General features: G+C 43.9%; 1 protein-coding gene across 2 annotated transcripts in view; it reads right to left on the bottom strand.

Moving 5' to 3' along the window:
• Window positions 1–5,482: 5,482 nt before the first annotated feature.
• Window positions 5,483–15,933, bottom strand: part of vps8 (VPS8 subunit of CORVET complex) — a 39,778-nt gene continuing 29,327 nt past the window's right edge. For both annotated transcript variants that reach the window (XM_069174651.1, XM_069174652.1), the window contains exons 38-45: window positions 10,752–10,833; window positions 10,542–10,624; window positions 9,466–9,546; window positions 8,797–8,966; window positions 8,251–8,419; window positions 7,313–7,366; window positions 6,762–6,842; window positions 5,483–6,106 (exon numbers count right to left, since the gene is read on the bottom strand). In XM_069174651.1, coding sequence (XP_069030752.1) covers window positions 5,981–6,106; window positions 6,762–6,842; window positions 7,313–7,366; window positions 8,251–8,419; window positions 8,797–8,966; window positions 9,466–9,546; window positions 10,542–10,624; window positions 10,752–10,833 — 846 coding nt within the window. In that variant the 3' untranslated portion in view covers window positions 5,483–5,980. The remainder of the gene's footprint in view (window positions 6,107–6,761; window positions 6,843–7,312; window positions 7,367–8,250; window positions 8,420–8,796; window positions 8,967–9,465; window positions 9,547–10,541; window positions 10,625–10,751; window positions 10,834–15,933) is intronic.

The following is a 15,933-nucleotide window of genomic DNA, read 5'->3' as shown; positions in this document are numbered from 1 at the left end:
TTTTAATAATCACTCGGATATTTATTGATTGCAGAATTCATTCATTTCCACTTTCTGGGTCAGTTGTATTTGACCAAAGAAAATGAGGGCATTGCAGTATTATTTTAAAGGCAATATGTATCGCATGCAGATTACCTCAAATGGAGACACTGATGGTTCTTGTTTTCATAAGTGCTTCTTTTCGGGGTAATCTTGATGTTGAATTTTCATCAATTTCACGTGATTCAAGAATTTCATGAATTAGTCCTACACGTTACTTTAACAGGAGCACTGACTTGAGTTCTAAAGACAGTAAGTGCGTCTCGTTAATGTGATGTTAAGGGCATTGACCATCATGTAAGGTCTCTTTTTATAGTCTGGTATTGGCCAAACTTGAGCATTTCATTTTTAATAATCACTCGGATATTTACTTGATTGCAGAATTCATTCATTTCCACTTTCTGGGTCAGTTGTATTTGACCAAAGAAAATGAGGGCATTGCAGTATTATTTTAAAGGCAATATGTATCGCATGCAGATTACCTCAAATGGAGACACTGATGGTTGTCGTTTTCATAAGTGCTTCTTTTCGGGGTAATCTTGATGGTGAATTTTCATCAATTTCACGTGATTCAAGAATTTCATGAATTAGTCCTACACGTTACTTTAACAGGAGCACTGACTTGAGTTCTAAAGACAGTAAGTGCGTCTCGTTAATGTGATGTTAAGGGCATTGACCATCATGTAAGGTCTCTTTTTATAGTCTGTGGTCTTGGCCAAACGTGAGCATTTCATTTTTAATAATCACTCAAATATTTACTTGATTGCAGAATTCATTCATTTCCACTTTCTGGGTCAGTTGTATTTGACCAAAGAAAATGAGGGCATTGCAGTATTATTTTAAAGGCAATATGTATCACATGCAGATTACCTCAAATGGAGACACTGATGGTTCTTGGTTTCATAAGTGCTTCTTTTCGGGGTAATCTTGATGGTGAATTTTCATCAATTTCACGTGATTCAAGAATTTCATGAATTAGTCCTACACGTTACTTTAACAGGAGCACTGACTTGAGTTCTAAAGACAGTAAGTGCTTCTTGTTAATGTGATGTTAAGGGCATTTCCCATCATGTAAGGTCTCTTTTTTTTTTATAGTCTGGTATTGGCCAAACTTGAGCATTTCATTTTTAATAATCACTCAAATATTTACTTGATTGCAGAATTCATTCATTTCCACTTTCTGGGTCAGTTGTATTTGACCAAAGAAAATGAGGGCATTGCAGTATTATTTTAAAGGCAATATGTATCGCATGCAGATTACCTCAAATGGAGACACTGATGGTTGTCGTTTTCCTAAGTGCTTCTTTTCGGGGTAATCTTGATGTTGAATTTTCATCAATTTCACGTGATTCAATAATTTCATGAATTAGTCCTACACGTTACTTTAACAGGAGCACTGACTTGAGTTCTAAAGACAGTAAGTGCGTCTCGTTAATGTGATGTTAAGGGCATTGACCATCATGTAAGGTCTCTTTTTATAGTCTGTGGTCTTGGCCAAACTTGAGCATTTCATTTTTAATAATCACTCAAATATTTACTTGATTGCAGAATTCATTCATTTCCACTTTCTGGGTCAGTTGTATTTGACCAAAGAAAATGAGGGCATTGCAGTATTATTTCAAAGGCAATATGTATCGCATGCAGATTACCTCAAATGGAGACACTGATGGTTCTTTTTTTCATAAGTGCTTCTTTTCGGGGTAATCTTGATGTTGAATTTTCATCAATTTCACGTGATTCAAGAATTTCATGAATTAGTCCTACACGTTACTTTAACAGGAGCACTGACTTGAGTTCTAGAGACAGTAAGTACTTCTTGTTAATGTGATGTTAAGGGCATTGACCATCATGTAAGGTCACTTTTTTTTATAGTCTGGTATTGGCCAAACTTGAGCATTTCATTTTTAATAATCACTCGGATATTTACTTGATTGCAGAATTCATTCATTTCCACTTTCTGGGTCAGTTGTATTTGACCAAAGAAAATGAGGGCATTGCAGCATTATTTTAAAGGCAATATGTATCGCATGCAGATTACCTCAAATGGAGACACTGATGGTTGTCGTTTTCATAAGTGCTTCTTTTCGGGGTAATCTTGATGGTGAATTTTCATCAATTTCACGTGATTCAAGAATTTCATGAATTAGTCCTACACGTTACTTTAACAGGAGCACTGACTTGAGTTCTAAAGACAGTAAGTGCTTCTTGTTAATGTGATGTTAAGGGCATTGACCATCATGTAAGGTCTCTTTTTATAGTCTGTGGTCTTGGCCAAACTTGAGCATTTCATTTTTAATAATCACTCAGATATTTATTGATTGCAGAATTCATTCATTTCCACTTTCTGGGTCAGTTGTATTTGACCAAAGAAAATGAGGGCATTGCAGTATTATTTTAAAGGCAATATGTATCGCATGCAGATTACCTCAAATGGAGACACTGATGGTTGTCGTTTTCATAAGTGCTTCTTTTCGGGGTAATCTTGATGTTGAATTTTCATCAATTTCACGTGATTCAAGAATTTCATGAATTAGTCCTACACGTTACTTTAACAGGAGCACTGACTTGAGTTCTAAAGACAGTAAGTGCGTCTCGTTAATGTGATGTTAAGGGCATTGACCATCATGTAAGGTCTCTTTTTATAGTCTGTGGTCTTGGCCAAACTTGAGCATTTCATTTTTAATAATCACTCAGATATTTATTGATTGCAGAATTCATTCATTTCCACTTTCTGGGTCAGTTGTATTTGACCAAAGAAAATGAGGGCATTGCAGTATTATTTTAAAGGCAATATGTATCGCATGCAGATTACCTCAAATGGAGACACTGATGGTTGTCGTTTTCCTAAGTGCTTCTTATTGAGGTAATCTTGATGTTGAATTTTCATCAATTTCACGTGATTCAAGAATTTCATGAATTAGTCCTACACGTTACTTTAACAGGAGCACTGACTTGAGTTCTAAAGACAGTAAGTGCGTCTCGTTAATGTGATGTTAAGGGCATTGACCATCATGTAAGGGTCTCTTTTTATAGTCTGTGGTCTTGGCCAAACTTGAGCATTTCATTTTTAATAATCACTCAAATATTTACTTGATTGCAGAATTCATTCATTTCCACTTTCTGGGTCAGTTGTATTTGACCAAAGAAAATGAGGGCATTGCAGTATTATTTCAAAGGCAATATGTATCGCATGCAGATTACCTCAAATGGAGACACTGATGGTTCTTTTTTTCATAAGTGCTTCTTTTCGGGGTAATCTTGATGGTGAATTTTCATCAATTTCACGTGATTCAAGAATTTCATGAATTAGTCCTACACGTTACTTTAACAGGAGCACTGACTTGAGTTCTAAAGACAGTAAGTGCTTCTTGTTAATGTGATGTTAAGGACATTTACCATCATGTAAGGTCTCTTTTTTTTTATAGTCTGGTATTGGCCAAACTTGAGCATTTCATTTTTAATAATCACTCGGATATTTATTGATTGCAGAATTCATTCATTTCCACTTTCTGGGTCAGTTGTATTTGACCAAAGAAAATGAGGGCATTGCAGTATTATTTTAAAGGCAATATGTATCGCATGCAGATTACCTCAAATGGAGACACTGATGGTTCTTGTTTTCATAAGTGCTTCTTTTCGGGGTAATCTTGATGTTGAATTTTCATCAATTTCACGTGATTCAAGAATTTCATGAATTAGTCCTACACGTTACTTTAACAGGAGCACTGACTTGAGTTCTAAAGACAGTAAGTGCGTCTCGTTAATGTGATGTTAAGGGCATTGACCATCATGTAAGGTCTCTTTTTATAGTCTGGTATTGGCCAAACTTGAGCATTTCATTTTTAATAATCACTAGGATATTTATTGATTGCAGAATTCATTCATTTCCACTTTCTGGGTCAGTTGTATTTGACCAAAGAAAATGAGGGCATTGCAGTATTATTTCAAAGGCAATATGTATCGCATGCAGATTACCTCAAATGGAGACACTGATGGTTCTTGTTTTCCTCATTGCTTCCCTTCGAATTATTCTTGATGGTGAATTTTCATCAATGTTACGTGAGTCAAGAATTTCATAAATTAGTTCCCAACATTACCTCAACATTAGCACTCGCTTGAGTTATGAAGACAGTAAGTGTTACTTGTTGATGTAATCTTGCGATCATCTTCCATCACGAATTCCTTAAAAGTAATCAAAATGTTATTTTTATGTCTTCCTTTCTATTTTGTCAAATCTTTAAGTTTAAATTTTATTTTTCTTTTATTGGTTTGAAGAACTTCTGATGATGACTGTTTTTTTTTCTTGATTGTGAGTTTTCATCAATTTCACGTGATTCAATAATTTCATGAGTTAGTTCCCAACATTACCTCAACATTAGCTCTCATTTGAGTTATGAAGACAGTAAATGCTACTTGTTGACGTAATCTTGCGATCATCTGCCATCACGAATTCCTCAACAGTAATCAAAATGTTCACTGGGTTAGGATTGGATCACTTTTGGAAGGAATTACACCTGCAGGGGGGTCCAAACCTGGATCACTTTTTGGAATGAATTACACCTGCAGGGTGTGCCAGTTTGAAAAACTTCTGATGGGGTTCAACTGGAGGCCAATATGTGCAAACTGATTTCATCAAGTCATGTCTAGAAATGTAAATGACCACTGGTTCCCGTCCGCCAGCATGCATCAGTGTACAACTTGGCAAAACGGATTGAGAGTGACCACATCCAACACAACAGGGATCCCACACTGAAGATGGCAGAGACATTTACCTTGACTACTAAGAAATGGTGAGTAAGGAAGTCTTCCTTATATATGAGATATCAGCCCAATTTGAGCATTAACTTGTCTTATAATTCAATAAGTGATTCTTGCTTCACTTTGTTTTTGTCATGATTGTGAATTTTCGTCAAATTCACGTGATTCAATAATTTCATAAATTAGTTCCCAACATTACCTCAACATTAGCACTCACTTGAGTTATGAAGACGGTAAGTGTTACTTGTTGATGTAATCTTGCGATCATCTACCATCACGAATTCCTCAAAAGTAATCAAAATGTTATTTTTATGTCTTCCTTTCTATTTTGTCAAAGTTTTGAAGTTTAAGTTCTGTTTTTCGTTTATTGGTTTGAAGAACTTAGAATTAGTCCTACACATTACTTTAACAGGAGCACTGACTTGAGTTCTAAAGACAGTAAGTGCTACTTGTTGAAGTACTCTGGTGTTATTCTGCATGTGAAGCTGTTTCTAAATTAGTGCTTGTAATGTTAATGTAAAGATAGAAAGGTCTCCAAGTGCAGCAGTGTGGTGATGTGATGTGTTTCTTTAGTCCTTAATGAAGACTGGAGGTATGAATTTAGGAGTTAATAATCTTTGAACAACAATGGAGCTGTATGATGCATTAGAACAACAACAAAAAAACAGACGATACAAAAACAGCATCAATTCATTGTTGATTTTACTGTTTTTGTTGAGATTTGTTGACACAAGAAAATTATAGAAAATCTCCACAATGATATTTTATAGAAGCTGATCAGTGTTTCTTATTATTCTGCGTAAATAAGAGGGGTGAAGGTATCCACACCTTGAACCTACATTCATATCACCTCCCTCGACAAAATAAAAGTTATGTTAGGTTGTGGTTTACGTTCGGATGGTTCAGCCCACTGTGGTGCATTGACAGTCACTCAGTCTAACATTAGTGACATCTAGGCTGAGTGACTCAATATTATCTATATTAAACGTTTTCTTTAAATAAACATTTTGAAAAAAAGTTGTACAATATAAAAAAAAAAGCAGTGATGACTACAGTTCACACTGATGCACAGTCATTGGGGATGGTCAGAATAATTAGTGAAGAAAGCAACATCTGTCTTTTTCCAGTCCCACATGACCTCATCTGGACAAATGAAAGAATGTTTCTGTCCTCCACCATGTTGTTATTCTTCCAACAGAGGTGGAGGAGAGAGCTTGAGTTGGAAACTCTCTGTTCCTGGTTGGGCTGGGATTAGAAAGCCCGTCTTCTCATTGCTATGGCAGTGGGAGAGTTCTGAAAGGATGGACAACTGGAAGACATAAGAACAGAAGAATTAAAAAGGTCACACATGGAAAGGATGAATATATCACCCTACCATAAAGTGCACAAGAGAATCTATAGACTAATTATATGTGCATATTTTATTATCAAATTATTATTAGATGTATTCTTAGGCTGCAAGAGATTTTGAGAAATCTTGACTACAGAGGAGACAAGTGGACCCCTGTTAAGAAAGCCACAAGAACCGGACCATTGATGGTGGATGTTGGAGAGCAGACATGGAGACGTCATGTGGATCAGATTCTGGATGTAGAACAACACCTTGCCATCTCCAGACATGTCCCACAGTGATGATCATGCCGCTAACATTGACCAGCAACCGAGACTTGCCCCCGACATGCCACAGGTCCAGAGGCGTAATCCTGAGAGGATCCGAGCGCCCCCCAAAAGACTGGAGTTGACTGTTATGGACTGTTGGACACACTTAAGAGACAGTTATGCCATAAGCGATGGGTCCTCTGTTAGACTCCCGGGCAATCAGACCTTTACTAAATGTTGTTCCCTGCTGTCTTTCTCCATATTTCCTGTCAGTCTGTGCTGCTACTGTCTAATAAAGGCAAAACTCCCCAAAAACCATCACAAACATTTTTAGATTATAAGGGGTGATGAGGTGAGCTCGTTACCCTGGATGGTCCTCGGTACAGACAGCGTATCTGATCCCAGGACTGTTCCTGCTGAAGGTCCAGCGTCGTCTCAACAAACACCTGGGCCACAACAAAGAAGCACAACCACAAGAAATGTGTTCAAATCATTAACAGTAACATCTAATTTGTTAAACGTGCAACAGATTGAGTATGAGAGGAAGCTGCAGTGAACATCAGTCTGATTCGGCTCACGCTGAGATCCATGTTGGACTCACAATAACCAGATTACAATGGAGGTATTAAACTTTGTACTGCAGCTTCGTCTTTGTAAATGAGACAACTTGACTTGTTTTCATGAAACCTGTATAATAGTTTTCATGGGATGGGTGCTTTGGCATCATTTTCCCCATGATTTTCAAATGATTATTGTCTATAAATAGTTGTATTAAACTGGAATAATTCATTAAGATTTAAGGGCAGAAACAAAAACCTATTTCAGCATAATAATCTCCGACTGATATAAAGATGGCGGGCCACCAGTTGTCTGTCTGGGATGCCATCATGGATCCTGGGATGTGATCAAACTTCACCTTCTTCCTGTGAGCGGCTGCTCCCGTGTCATGATGCACTGTAGTAACATGAGTCTGCAGCAGACAGAAGAACAAGGTTAGAAGGTTAGGGTTGTTAGGAACTGTCAGACAGCGTCCATTCATCGCTGCATCCACAAATGCAGGTTAAAAGAAGAAACCAGATAGAAACATGGTCCAGAAACACCACCGCCTTCTCTGGACCGAGATCATTGAAGATGGACTGAGGTGAAGTGGACAACTGTCCTGAGGTCTGATGGATCACAATCTGAGACTCTGTTTGGAAATCATGGACGCTGCATCCTCCAGGTTAAAGAGGAGAGGGACCATCCAGCTTGTTGTCAGCTCAGTTCTAAAGCCAGCATCTGTGATGGTACAGGGATGCATTAGTGCACTTGGCATGGGTAGCTTGAACATCTGGAAGGAAGCATTAATGCTGAATGATATATTCAGGTTTTGGAGCAACATATGCTGCCATCCAGACAACGTCTCTTTCAGGGAAGGTCTTGTTTATTTCAGCAGAACAACGTCCAACCACATTCTGCACGTATTCCAACAGCATGGTTCTCTAGTAGAAGAGTCCACTGATAAACTGGCCTCCTGCAGTCCAGACCTGTCAATCATTGAAAACATCTGGAGCATCATCAAATAAAACTACGATAAAGGAGACCCTGAACTGTTGAGCAGCTGAAATCCTATATCGGGCAAGAATGGGGTGACATTTCACTTTCAAAACTCCAGAAACAGGTCTTCTGCAGGAACAGATTCTCTGGCAGGTAATATTGGTCCAAATATTTCCAATCCATTAAATGATTGGCAGAAATAATTCATTAATTATGAACATGCCTTTATGTACTGCCGGGCGGGGCGGCCACAATATAGTCAGTTAAAAAAAAAACATTTTGTGAGCTTTCCGACTTTATACACACAAACACACACACCTGTGCCAGAGACGTGCAGCGGCCTCTTGTTGGTTTGGTGGAAGCCCCGCCCATTCCTCCATGACTGAAGGAACACTTGTAGCATCTCCACCACTGCTGTACCTCTGAAGCAGCGCCCCACCCACAGTCCTTCTGCTGCAGACACTGCAGATGGTACAGGTGGCCACAGCTGGCAAAAAACACACACACACACACACACACACACACACACACACACACACACACACACACACACACACACACACACACACACACACACACACACACACACACACTAAACCTGTAAATCTCTTAGGTTTTTTCATAACACGTTGGTCACATACTGTGATGTAACATACTGTAATGTAACATGTGATGTAACTGTCTCAGTTGCCTTTAGCAACCTGTCACCTGATTTCTCCTGATTTCTGTGAGGGATTCAGGTCGAGCTCCCTCCTCTAATGTTATGTTTCGCCTCGATAACGGCAGTGAACCAAGAGAAGGGACTTGATCTTATCTCAAGACATGGGATTGAAAGTTTCTCAGAAGTTGATCAGCGCGTGTTACCTGAACACGATGATTTCCTCTGCTGAGTCCTGCCTCCTCTTGTAGTGCTGCAGACAGATGTTACAGTAGTCCTGACGGGGGTGGACTCCCCGTGTGACAGCAGCGCGCAGGTGAGCCAGGGACCAGTGGAGGTCATGGTTCAACAGACTGGTGGTTGTTTCAAGCAAAGTCTGAAAGATAGTTTTTTTGTTTTGTTTTGTTTTTTCAAATATATGAAGTAGATGAACAGTGTTTTTCTTGTAAAGTAAAAAATATTGATGTTTTCAAGACCGCAGAAATATAAACCAACTTTTAAAAGCAACCTGAAAATATGAAAAATTTAGAAATGGAAATGTTGCTTAGGGTCTGGTTATGGAGACAACATGTCCATATGTGAGGAGGAGATGCAGCTTCCAACCCTGAGACTTAAACTGAGGTCAGGAACAGCTTTGATTATTATTGCAAAGTGTATGTGGAGGATCTGGAGAGTTTACCGTAACGACTTCTTCACAAAAATGTAGAAAATATGCCAAAGAATAGGAAAAATACAGACAATAAACAGAACATGGAAAACACACACACACACACACACACACACACACACACACACACACACACACACACACACACACACACACACACACACACACACACACACACACACACACACACACACACACACAGCTTTACCTGTTCGTAGTTAAAAGTGTCCAACATCCCCAGAATGAGGCCTTGAATCTCCGCCAGTTTTCCTTTCCCATAAACTGGGTCCTGACAGACAGACAGACAGACAGACAGGATCACATGTCTTTAGGACAGAATGTACAGTATAAATTCAAATAATATCAATTTATCAAAGACATGCATGACCCAGTCCCTCCACGATTTCACTGAGTTTGTTCTGTGATTGTTGTGATCAAAAATGTGGAATTTTTCTCTGGATTTTCTCCAAAATGTCGTCGTAATTTGTGGAGTTTTATGTGAGTTTTTTGCAGTAAAATTGCAGGAATTAGAAGAAATTGCAAGTAGAGAAAGAAACATTTTATTCAAGCTCTACCTGATAAAGTAATAAATATGTAATCACTTTGTTTGATAATCATGCTGCACATCATATAAATATTTTAGTTTTAACCAATTATTTAATCTTTTATTGAACTTGGAGAACCACAGGGCTAAAAGTAACAAAATAAAATCATAAAAGTTGCGTCTGTTTCCAGAACAGACAGTCTGTGACTTAAATATAGAAACAAGGACTACATCAGCCTTTCAAAATAAGAGCTTTAGATGCTGTTTAATTCATGTTCATTCAACACATAGACCTGCTGGATGAAACAAACAGAGACGTCTCTGACAACTGGATGTGTGGATAAAACTCATCCAGTAATATGGAATCACTTCTATTTCTAATAATTATTTAATGAGATCATTTTACTTTGAAGACCACATTTCCCACAAATCCTTCACTTCCAGTTTCTCTGCTCCTTCTAGTTTCATCCAGCGGACACAGTTTTATTTGGTGATGAGTTTTCCTGATTGTAAATGAGGAGTTATTTTTGTTAATAAAGGGAGTTTTGTTTATGCCGTTAATATTTTCAGCACAGCTTCTGTTGACGACATTTTTTGAGGAAAAAAAATCGCTGGAATTTAATCTCCGATAAATATTGTGGACTTTCCTTGAATTTGTGTTAGTTATTGATTTATTGATTTCCTGGAGGGAACAAAGAGCAACCATCAGAGAATCACTTTAAAGAACCAAACATATACACCTGCAGTATTTGTTGAATGATGGCCGGCAGAGAAATGAAGCTGCTCATACAGTTGAGAACCTTCATCGTCAGCTCCTTCAGCACTGAAACATTCACACACACCATGAATATTATCTTAATATACAGCACTGACATGTTTAAAGACAACATTAATATCATCTTAATTATATCTGTTGTAGATATGTCGATAGAGTGTGTGTGTGTGTTTACCTTCAGAGATCCGTTTGGCTTTGAGTCCCTTCACTTGTTTCTGAGAAGCCATCATTGTGTCCAGAAGAGGAAACCACAGACTCTGAGAGAAAAGAAGCAGCGACGGAGTTATGAAGAGAATCCATCAACGCCGAACACACTCTGGTACTGACCCACCTCTGAACACACTGGTACCGACCCACCTCTGAACACACTCTGGTACCGACCCACCTCTGAACACTGGTACCGACCCACCTCTGAACACACTCTGGTACCGACCCACCTCTGAACACTGGTACTGACCCACCTCTGAACACACTCTGGTGGTACTGACCCACCTCTGAACACACTCTGGTACCGACCCACCTCTGAACACTCTGGTACCGACCCACCTCTGAACACTGGTACTGACCCACCTTTGAACACACTCTGGTACCGACCCACCTCTGAACACATTCTGGTACCGACCCACCTCTGAACACATTCTGGTACCGACCCACCTCTGAACACTCTGGTACCGACCCACCTCTGAACACACTCTGGTACCGACCCACCTCTGAACACTGGTACTGACCCACCTCTGAACACACTCTGGTGGTACTGACCCACCTCTGAACACACTCTGGTCCCGACCCACCTCTGAACACTCTGGTACCGACCCACCTCTGAACACTGGTACTGACCCACCTTTGAACACACTCTGGTACCGACCCACCTCTGAACACTGGTACCGACCCACCTCTGAACACTCTGGTACCGACCCACCTCTGAACACACTCTGGTACCGACCCACCTCTGAACACTCTGGTACCGACCCACCTCTGAACACACTCTGGTACCGACCCACCTCTGAACACTGGTACTGACCCACCTCTGAACACACTCTGGTGGTACTGACCCACCTCTGAACACACTCTGGTACCGACCCACCTCTGAACACACTCTGGTACAGACCCACCTCTGAACACTCTGGTACCGACCCACCTCTGAACACTGGTACTGACCCACCTCTGAACACACTCTGGCACCGACCCACCTCTGAACACTCTGGTACCGACCCACCTCTGAACACACTCTGGTACTGACCCACCTCTGGTACCGACCCACCTCTGAACACACTCTGGTACCGACCCACCTCTGAACACTCTGGTACTGACCCACCTTTGAACACACTCTGGTACTGACCCACCTCTGAACACTGGTACTGACCCACCTCTGAACACACTCTGGTGGTACTGACCCACCTCTGAACACACTCTGGTACCGACCCACCTCTGGTACCGACCCACCTCTGAACACACTCTGGTACCGACCCACCTCTGAACACACTCTGGTACTGACCCACCTCTGAACACTGGTACTGACCCACCTCTGAACACACTCTGGTGGTACTGACCCACCTCTGAACACACTCTGGTACCGACCCACCTCTGGTACCGACCCACCTCTGAACACACTCTGGTACCGACCCACCTCTGAACACTGGTACCGACCCACCTCTGAACACACTCTGGTACCGACTCACCTCTGAACACTCTGGTACCGACCCACCTCTGAACACTCTGGTACCGACCCACCTCTGAACACACTCTGGTACCGACCCACTTCTGAACACTCTGGTACCGACCCACCTCTGAACACACTCTGGTACCGACTCACCTCTGAACACTCTGGTACCGACCCACCTCTGAATACACTCTGGTACCGACCCACCTCTGAACACTCTGGTACCGACCCACCTCTGAACACTCTGGTACTGACCCACCTCTGAACACACTCTGGTACCGACCCACCTCTGAACACACTCTGGTACCGACCCACCTCTGAATACACTCTGGTACCGACCCACCTCTGAACACACTCTGGTACCGACCCACCTTTGAACACACTCTGGTACCGACCCACCTCTGAACACACTCTGGCACCGACCCACCTCTGAACACACTCTGGTACTGACCCACCTCTGGTACCGACCCACCTCTGAACACACTCTGGTACCGACCCACCTCTGAACACTCTGGTACTGACCCACCTTTGAACACACTCTGGTACTGACCCACCTCTGAACACTGGTACTGACCCACCTCTGAACACACTCTGGTGGTACTGACCCACCTCTGAACACACTCTGGTACCGACCCACCTCTGAACACTCTGGTACCGACCCACCTCTGAACACACTCTGGTACTGACCCACCTCTGAACACACTGTGGTGGTACTGACCCACCTCTGAACACACTCTGGCACCGACCCACCTCTGAACACTCTGGTACCGACCCACCTCTGAACACACTCTGGTACCGACCCACCTCTGAACACTCTGGTACTGACCCACCTCTGAACACACTATGGTACCGACCCACCTCTGAACACACTCTGGTACCGACCCACCTCTGAACACTCTGGTACCGACCCACCTCTGAACACTCTGGTACTGACCCACCTCTGAACACACTCTGGTACCGACCCACCTCTGAACACACTCTGGTACCGACCCACCTCTGAATACACTCTGGTACCGACCCACCTCTGAACACACTCTGGCACCGACCCACCTCTGAACACACTCTGGTACTGACCCACCTCTGGTACCGACCCACCTCTGAACACACTCTGGTACCGACCCACCTCTGAACACTCTGGTACTGACCCACCTTTGAACACACTCTGGTACTGACCCACCTCTGAACACTGGTACTGACCCACCTCTGAACACACTCTGGTGGTACTGACCCACCTCTGAACACACTCTGGTACCGACCCACCTCTGGTACCGACCCACCTCTGAACACACTCTGGTACTGACCCACCTCTGAACACACTGTGGTGGTACTGACCCACCTCTGAACACACTCTGGCACCGACCCACCTCTGAACACTCTGGTACCGACCCACCTCTGAACACACTCTGGTACCGACCCACCTCTGAACACTCTGGTACTGACCCACCTCTGAACACACTATGGTACCGACCCACCTCTGAACACACTCTGGTACCGACCCACCTCTGAACACTCTGGTACCGACCCACCTCTGAACACTGGTACCGACCCACCTCTGAACACTCTGGTACCGACCCACCTCTGAACACTGGTACCGACCCACCTCTGAACACACTCTGGTACCGACTCACCTCTGAACACTCTGGTACCGACCCACCTCTGAACACTCTGGTACCGACCCACCTCTGAACACACTCTGGTACCGACCCACCTCTGAACACACTCTGGTACCGACCCACCTCTGAACACTGGTACCGACCCACCTCTGAACACACTCTGGTACCGACTCACCTCTGAACACTCTGGTACCGACCCACCTCTGAACACTCTGGTACCGACCCACCTCTGAACACACTCTGGTACCGACCCACTTCTGAACACTCTGGTACCGACCCACCTCTGAACACTCTGGTACCGACCCACCTCTGAACACTGGTACCGACCCACCTCTGAACACTCTGGTACCGACCCACTTCTGAACACTCTGGTACCGACCCACCTCTGAACACTGGTACCGACCCACCTCTGAACACACTCTGGTACCGACCCACTTCTGAACACTCTGGTACCGACCCACCTCTGAACACTCTGGTACCGACCCACCTCTGAACACTCTGGTACTGACCCACCTCTGAACACTGGTACCGACCCACTTCTGAACACTCTGGTACCGACCCACCTCTGAACACTCTGGTACCGACCCACCTCTGAACACTCTGGTACCGACCCACCTCTGAACACTGGTACTGACCCACCTCTGAACACACTGGTGGTACTGACCCACCTCTGAACACACTCTGGTACCGACCCACCTCTGGTACCGACCCACCTCTGAACACACTCTGGTACCGACCCACCTCTGAACACACTCTGGTACTGACCCACCTCTGAACACTCTGGTACTGACCCACCTCTGAACACACTGTGGTGGTACTGACCCACCTCTGAACACACTCTGGCACCGACCCACCTCTGAACACTCTGGTACCGACCCACCTCTGAACACACTCTGGTACCGACCCACCTCTGAACACTCTGGTACTGACCCACCTCTGAACACACTCTGGTACCGACCCACCTCTGAACACTCTGGTACCGACCCACCTCTGAACACTCTGGTACCGACCCACCTCTGAACACTGGTACCAACCCACCTCTGAACACACTCTGGTACCGACCCACTTCTGAACACTGGTACCGACCCACCTCTGAACACTCTGGTACCGACCCACCTCTGAACACTGGTACCGACCCACTTCTGAACACTCTGGTACCGACCCACTTCTGAACACTCTGGTACCGACCCACCTCTGAACACTGGTACCGACCCACCTCTGAACACTGGTATCGACCCACCTCTGAACACTGGTACCGACCCACCTCTGAACACTGGTACCAACCCACCTCTGAACACACTCTGGTACCGACCCACTTCTGAACACTGGTACCGACCCACCTCTGAACACTCTGGTACCGACCCACCTCTGAACACTGGTACCGACCCACTTCTGAACACTCTGGTACCGACCCACTTCTGAACACTCTGGTACCGACCCACCTCTGAACACTGGTACCGACCCACCTCTGAACACACTCTGGTACCGACCCACCTCTGAACACTGGTATCGACCCACCTCTGAACACTGGTACCGACCCACCTCTGAACACTGGTACCAACCCACCTCTGAACACACTCTGGTACCGACCCACTTCTGAACACTGGTACCGACCCACCTCTGAACACTCTGGTACCGACCCACCTCTGAACACTGGTACTGACCCACTTCTGAAAACTCTGGTACCGACCCACCTCTGAACACTGGTACCGACCCACTTCTGAACACTCTGGTACCGACCCACCTCTGAACACTCTGGTACCGACCCACCTCTGAACACTGGTACCGACCCACCTCTGAACACTGGTACCGACCCACTTCTGAACACTCTGGTACTGACCCACCTCTGAACACTCTGGTACTGACCCACCTCTGAACACACTGTGGTGGTACTGACCCACCTCTGAACACACTCTGGCACCGACCCACCTCTGAACACTCTGGTACCGACCCACCTCTGAACACACTCTGGTACCGACCCACCTCTGAACACTCTGGTACTGACCCACCTCTGAACACACTCTGGTACCGACCCACCTCTGAACACTCTGGTACCGACCCACCTCTGAACACTCTGGTACCGA

Source organism: Embiotoca jacksoni, unplaced genomic scaffold, assembly GCF_022577435.1.
Source record: "Embiotoca jacksoni isolate LCO1_2020_lvr unplaced genomic scaffold, fEmbJac1.0.p SCAF_60, whole genome shotgun sequence".
Lineage (NCBI taxonomy): Eukaryota > Metazoa > Chordata > Actinopteri > Embiotocidae > Embiotoca > Embiotoca jacksoni.
This window is presented reverse-complemented; position numbering and strand designations above follow the sequence as displayed.